Source organism: Penaeus chinensis, chromosome 16 (assembly GCF_019202785.1).
Source record: "Penaeus chinensis breed Huanghai No. 1 chromosome 16, ASM1920278v2, whole genome shotgun sequence".
Classification (NCBI taxonomy): Eukaryota; Metazoa; Arthropoda; class Malacostraca; order Decapoda; family Penaeidae; genus Penaeus; species Penaeus chinensis.
In genome coordinates, this window is record NC_061834.1 from 6,612,112 (window position 1) to 6,619,611 (window position 7,500).

Sequence of the window (7,500 nt, forward strand, 5' to 3'; positions counted from 1 at the left end):
AAAAACTAATATGCTCCTAAATCAGCTATTGTTATAAAATAAAGCTGGTATCTATTACTTCCCCTTTTCTATGAACATGCATTCCTAAATGCATCTGTATTATAACACTAACAAAAGAAATTAGTTACTACATCTTAATAAAGCAAGACTAGTATGGATCATTATCAGGGTACCTACTGCTGAGTGATCCATATTGGACACTTGCCAGGGTTTTTGCTGATAGGTAGTTTGGTATTAGTAACAGAAGTCTGGCATCAAAAATAGATATCCCTCAAGATGTCCCACTTGACTGTGATAAGGGTAAAGATGAGCTAACTGACGAGATATTTCCTAAATAGAAGATTCACCTGTTGCCTCGTAGTCTTGGAAAGGCCACTCCTATGGCTAGTGGCGCTAACACAATTAATGGCAATGATATACCAAAGAGAATCTGTGCCATGAAAGTGTTGATGCCCACAAGGAGAGTAGGGAAGAAGTTGCTGCCACCCCAATCACCAGTAAATCCTACAAATGCAGCAGACCAGTGCAATGAGGAGAAGGTTGGCTGATGCCCAGTTACATAGAATCCATGAACACTCAGGATGAACCAGACACAGAGGGCTGCCCAAGATGGTTTCAGCAATGTTTCTGCAATGAGAGATGAGGTTTGCAATTTATTGAACCTACAAATACGTAAAATACTTCACATAAAAACATGAAATAAAAAAGTGAAACTTACCAATATTATTTGCTGTCATCCATGAACACAAAGCGTGTACCACGAAGCAAGATGTTGCAGTGACAACAAGAACTAGGACTGCTGGTGCCAAGCCATCACCAGCAAGCATAGTCAGTACAACTAAGAGTGCAGTCACTATGCTTACCACTGGGGCAGACACTGCTGTAGCCAGTCCATATACTACAGGAATATTGGAGTTCTTGGAGTTACCATCATGGTATTTTTCAATGAGCTTATGATACACTTGAGGTACAAAGCCATAAGGATGGTTAACAACAGGTCCAAAGCTTTTCTTAGGAGGCACCTCATATATCAGCAAGGGAATGCAGTACATGGCTACAACAAATAATATAGTAACAGCAAATGTTAATCGTGGAGGGACTACAGCATGCTCACTGAGTGGAGAGTTCTGCAGAGGTGCAGCCTGTAGAGCCCAGTGAGCAGCTACAAACACCCCTGTAATGACTGGGACATAACTCACTAAAAGAACTCCAAGCCTTGAACCATTCAAATTGCCACACATAATGAGCCATCGTCGAGGCAACCACACCAACAGAACAAGGGCAAACAAGCTAGTAAAGTATCTCCAGTTTCTGAAGCTCTCTGGCAGACCATTCATGGGGGTGTGAACCTGGCTGGGAACACACCACGACTGTTCTTCACGGCATTTCCAGTATGAAGAGCTCCCTCGTACAGACACCAGCAGGACAATTACAGCCATAAAACATACAACATTGCGGACATTTAAAGACACTTTTACATTCTTCCAAGATAGTGTACTCATATTCTTCTTTCTTTGTCGCCTTAAAAAGGAAATAAGTGAATACATTATGATTAATGATAAGAGCATGAATGATATTACATAATTTTCTACAACAACATAACTGTTTGAAAAACTCCCTAGGTATATGCATAGTGTTAGAAACAGAGAAAAGCCATCTGTGATGTTAATGTCTGAGCTCTTGCAATCCAAATATCTATGGTGGAAATATAGCCAAACAACTATCATTCCACTTGCCACATATCCCATCACTGAAATACTGGCATAAGGAGTAAAAATGAACAAAGAATTGACTCCTACAGTAAGAAGCAGCAGCCTCTTCAAGACCAATACATCATTCGCTTGACTGAGCACCATCAACACAATAAGTGCCATAACTGAAACCATTAGAATAAGACCACTTGCCATTTCTGCTATGTTGAACTTTGCCCAGACTGTTTCGCACATCATTTTTGCAACATTTAGGTATTCAGTATAGGCCATTTTCTTTTCTCTTGTAGTAAGCTCATTTAAATCTTTATTAATTTTCCCATTCAATTGTTCCAATCTATTCCACAACTCTCCAAAAAGTTCATTGCCGACTTTCTTGTATTCCTGCAAGTATTTCTGGACTTGCTGAACATTTTGTGCAAGCGCCTGAACTTTCTTGTTTAAGACTTCCGCCGGTGATTCTCCCTTCTTGGCCAGCAACTCTTCTACCACCTTGCCCAGGTTAGAGAATGGGATGGGAACACCAAGGGCCAGAGCAAGAGTGGGAACAATATCCACTTGTGACACCTGCACTGGATGAATGCTACCTGGGTTGGCAGGCACCATATTGAGTCCAGGACTGTAGGCAAAGAGAGCAGCCGTTATTTCGCCTTCAGAGTCTCCACCATGGTCGCCTGTCTTGGTCATGCCGTGATCGCCAAACACCAAAAGTAGTGTGTCCATCTCTATACGATCTGCCACATTCCTGCATGTCAAGGTTAAGAAAAATTACTACAGATCTCTTCTGTTAAAGGATGTTCTATTATTATTTTTGATTCATTCACTCAATACAGAGATGAATGGCTTAACTTTACTTCATGCAATAAGGAACCTGTTAGAATAATACAGATACAAGGGTAATGCAACACAAAAAAGACAAAAAAAAGTTTCTGTGTCATCTCTCACATTTTATGATGAAAATAATAAATTAAACTTCTTCTTTTTCATTGGTTTTATATCAGGTCAACATGATTATATTTGAGCTTTTAATACTTTAATTATCTGTTAGTGACAATAACAGAAGGAAAACTGATAATTCATCACTATTACACTGGAAGCCTCATATTACAAATTGCAGACATGCAACTTATTATATTCTTTCAGTTACAAGGGACTCTGTACAACTAGAAAAGGCAATATCAATAACTGTATATTATACGAGAGAATCGCTATATTTAAAAGCAATACAAGAAATAAGCCGATAATTAAAAATACAAAATTACAATCATTGGAGAGACCAATTGTGAAAAGGTCAAGAACAGATTATTGATTATTTCAACATTACCCTGAAATATTCCTATACAAATATAATAGTTCTATACTGTCAATTCCTTCTTGATTTTTTATGAAAAATAAAAACAAAAACACAAAAGTACTAGACACCCAATAACCTGAAAACATACCCAATTCAACAATCACAGACAGTCATGCAAAAGAGATGCATTCTAAATATCACATCACATTATCATTCATAGAACACAGAGATATTGTACTGTCAAGCATAATAGAAAACCTGCTATAGTCTGTTCACTTGTTCACTTAAGTCTGACAGCTAGATGTACAGAAAGCTTGGCTGTAATAGGTTGGATGTAAACTGGTGAGGATACTGTGTGGAGTGAAGATGATATTTATCAATAATGATAATAAAAATAATGATAATAATAATAATGTTAATAATAATAATAGTAGTAGTAGTAGTAGTAACAGCAGTAACAGTAACAACAACAGTAGTAGCAGAAGCAGCAGCAGCAGCAGCAGCAGCAGCAGCAGTAGTAGTAGTTGTGGTATTGTAGTAGTAGTAGTAGTAATAGTAGCAGTTGTAGTAGTAGTAGTAGTAGTAGTAGTAGTAGTAGTAGTAGTAGTAGTTGTAGTAGTAGTAGTAGTTGTAGTAGTAGTAGTAGTAGTAGTAGTAGTAGTAGTAGTAGTAGTAGTAGTAGTAGTAGTAGTAGTTGTAGTAGTAGTAGTAGTAGTAGTAGAAATAGTAGTAGTAGTAGTAGTAGTAATAGTAGTAGTAGTAGTAGTAATGATAGTAGTAGTAGCAGTAGCAGTAGTAGTAGTAGTAGTAGTAGTGGTAGTAGTAGTAGTAGTAGTAGTAATAGTTGTAGTAGTAGTTGTAACAGTAGTAATAATACTAGTAGTAGTAATAATACTAGTAGTAGTAATAATACTAGTAGTAGTAATAATACTTGTAGTAGTAATAATAATACTAGTAGTAGTAATAATAGGAGTAATAATAGTAGGAGTAATAATAAAAAAACAAATAATAATAAAAGTAATAATAATAAAAGTAATAATAATAAAAGTAATAATAATAATAATAATAATAATAATAATAATAATGATAATGTTAACTGTATTGAGAATGATAACAGTATTAACAATAATCATAATAATAATAATAACAATAAAAATAACAATAATCATAATAAACATAATAATAATAATAATATTAATTATAGCAATACTAGTACTACTAATAATAAAAATAATAATAATAACAACAACAACAACAACAACAACAACAACAATAATAATAATTATTATAATAGTGATAATATCATTACTATGATTTTATATCATAATCATCAATAATATAAATAACAATGCTTCTGCTACTACTACGATAATGATGGTATTGATGATGATGATGACAGTAATAATAGTAATGATAATAATAATAATAACAATCATAATAATGATAATACTAATGATGATAATAATGATAACAAAGACACTATTACTGCATTTTTGTTTTTTTCTATTATTATCATAATCATCATCTATGCTGTGATTACAACTACTACTGCTACTACAATAAGTTTTTGTTTTAAGTGTGTTTAGGTGGGAAGCCTAAGATCCAACCATGGTGTTCTGCTCCAATTTCCTGCCTTTAGTTATGTTGCCACTTCATATGCTAATATTTTTCTCAGTCAAAAACAAAATGAAATATGTGGTATAGGTGGTATATGTAATAATGCTTGATTAATATATATAAAAATAATAAACTGATGAACTGAGCAATTACAAGAAAAGACAAATAGTAATTCTATACAGCATAAATAAAGTCATCAAATAATTTTTTACTGTAGGATTTAGTATAATTGGCAACACTGTAATTTGAGATAACTTGCAACCTTGGTGACTAAGAATAACTTCATGTCTGTGTTTAATTCAAATGTTACTTTTCACTTTATAAGGCTTTATAATTAACTTTGATTTTCTTTAAAATCTTTCCACTTTTTATGATACTTCTAATTTATTTATCAACAGAAATTACTTTAGATCCAGACTGCACACTCTGCAGGGAAGAAACATGTAACTGTAAAAATAAGAACTGGAAATTTGCTACAATCTTCAGAGTTCCACTAACCAATGAGCAGCCTTGTTTCAAATGTTTCTAGCCTCCAGCTATTTGAGTCAAGTGAACAGCCTACACCTAGTGATATCTAACATCCATGACTTCTATTCCTACACATCCTCACATCACCCCACATCCTCCATCTTCACTGTAACAGTCAATCTAGAATCAATTCATATCCATTTAAGTCCCTTTGCAAGAATTTCCATTATCACCAATTTACCATCATTACCAGTCCTTACAATGACCCCTCCCCAATATACCCTTCATCTTTTTCATATCAATCCCCATTAGGCCAGAGTCATTTACGTGAAGTAGGTAATACTGATAAGTAATTATTACAAATTACCTACACCACCTCTGAGTTCACTGCTTTTGTATTGCAAAACCTTGACTCTTTCCCTATCTCTCCCCCTCCTACTTTGCTTCCCTTTCCCCTCCTCCTTCTACCTTTCACTCCTTTCTTCCTCCTCTACCTCTTCCTCTCCCTTCCTTCCTCCTTCCCTCCCTCTTTGAAATGATGTAGCTAGACTGTGATAGACAAATGGCTTTTAACTACTTGACTCCAAGAAAGGATGCCTTCCATAATCCAAATGAAACATTACTTCGTATAGCATAAAAATAACTCTGTCAAAGATAACAGGAAATCTGTACTCTAAAGAACAAAATTATACATACTTAACTACGTTATTCATTTGTGCTAATTTTGCTGTCATTTCAGGATGGTCGGGCCCATATCTGTGGCCACAGTGGTCCACACCCAAGAAATGGCTAATCATAACATTCCAATCATCCTTCTCCAATTCTTCTTCCAAGTGTTGGAGAATTCCATTGTCTACTGTGTGAAGGTCCATCACATTGAATGATGGAAACAGGAACGATCTTTTAAATCTGAGAACAGATGATGTCTGTTAAGTGCATTCAATTTTATTCTTGCATCTATATGACTGTGTAAAACAAATAAAATATCAAGAAGCAAATAATATATTTATAAGGTATTGTCTCATAGTGATTTACTTTTTGTCCTGAAAAAATATCCCAATTAATTTTTTTTCTTGGATACTTTAAAATAAACCTTATTGTCACTGACAAACTACTTGATGCTGTGCTAAGTTATTTTCTCTTTATGCAATAGCTTGAAATCTGAACCATTTTTTTTAAGTAATAATAAAATAATAATTTAATTTTTCCACCAGTAGCATTATACAGTAATTTTTTAATTCATCTATGTGAAACAATGTTGCAAGGATTATTATCAATATCATCAAAAAGCTCTTAATATTTCCCTTTCTTCATAAGCTATACCAAGTTATTGGTCCTCACCTTCTGGGAAATAAGCCATTCCATGTATCATCACCCAAAACAATCACTTCCTTCTGATGCTTGACAAGCTGGTCAATAATGTTGTCTTCGCTTATCTCTTCACTGGAAAGGTTAAGAGAAAGGATAAAAACATGATATTATTTGTGTAAAACAAGTTCATTTCTTGAGTAAATTTCCACACTAACAACCATTTGTTTTGCTTAAATTTATTTAGCTGACCTTAGATTTCTCAACAAAACATACCTGGCAAAGTTCTGACTGGCATCTATAAAGGTAGGGAGGCTACCTGTTGTAAGCCCCTTTAACCTTTGCATGGTGGTTGTGGGGGCATCAGCAATGAATGGAACTAACATTGCTTCTTTGGGTTTTGCATCCATGATCTCTCTAAACACTGGCATTTTGTTCAGATAAGGTGTGGGATCATCTTTCCTCAGAGAAACATTGAAATGTGCAAAATCATACCGTAAGGCATCAATAATAAGAATAACAGCCTTTTCAAAGGAGGGTTTCATCCAGCACCCATTCTGTGAGTCCAGCTGCTCTTTATTTCTTGTCACATCAGCATCAATGCTTTCATCTGAGGTGAAACCATGACAAGTTGAGTTAATATCAATAACCTGTCTAGTCAAAAGAAATCCATGGCTGAACACTAGCAAGCCTATTACAAACAGCTCACTCAAGCAAAGCACGGGAATCACGCAATGTGAAATTTTGAATTCTGTCATTCTTGACTGTCATAAATCTGAAAAAGAATGAAGCTGCAATCAGTACACACATTACACTACAATCCAGGTATAAACATTTAAAAACATTTTTGGCACTCCAGCAAACAGCCAAAAGCTTCCACCACACATATTCTGGCAAGATGGAGCTTGGGCAGGATCTTCATATTCTAAATAATTACCAAATGTAAATCACTAGGGAGTTCTATTAACTCTGTCTTGCCAGAACATCCTTGGGGAGACTTGTCAGCCTTTGCTGGGAGGGCACCAACAGGATCAGAGATTACCTCAACTAGAGGCTGAAATTTTCCTAGCATTTACCACAAGATCTACCATTAAGAGAGACAGA

The 7,500-nt window shown here is 35.1% G+C and overlaps 1 protein-coding gene across 3 annotated transcripts in view; it reads right to left on the reverse strand.

The window, feature by feature from the left end:
- Positions 1-7,500, reverse strand: part of LOC125033455 (GPI ethanolamine phosphate transferase 3-like) — a 13,006-nt gene that overhangs the window by 5,073 nt on the left and 433 nt on the right. For 2 of the 3 annotated variants that reach the window (XM_047624978.1, XM_047624977.1), the window contains exons 2-6: positions 6,673-7,171; positions 6,430-6,531; positions 5,785-5,997; positions 719-2,454; positions 348-627 (exon numbers count right to left, since the gene is read on the reverse strand). In XM_047624978.1, the coding sequence (XP_047480934.1) occupies positions 348-627; positions 719-2,454; positions 5,785-5,997; positions 6,430-6,531; positions 6,673-7,154 (2,813 nt within the window). In that variant the 5' untranslated portion in view covers positions 7,155-7,171. The remainder of the gene's footprint in view (positions 1-347; positions 628-718; positions 2,455-5,784; positions 5,998-6,429; positions 6,532-6,672; positions 7,172-7,500) is intronic. The other variant, XM_047624979.1, reaches the window with a different exon arrangement.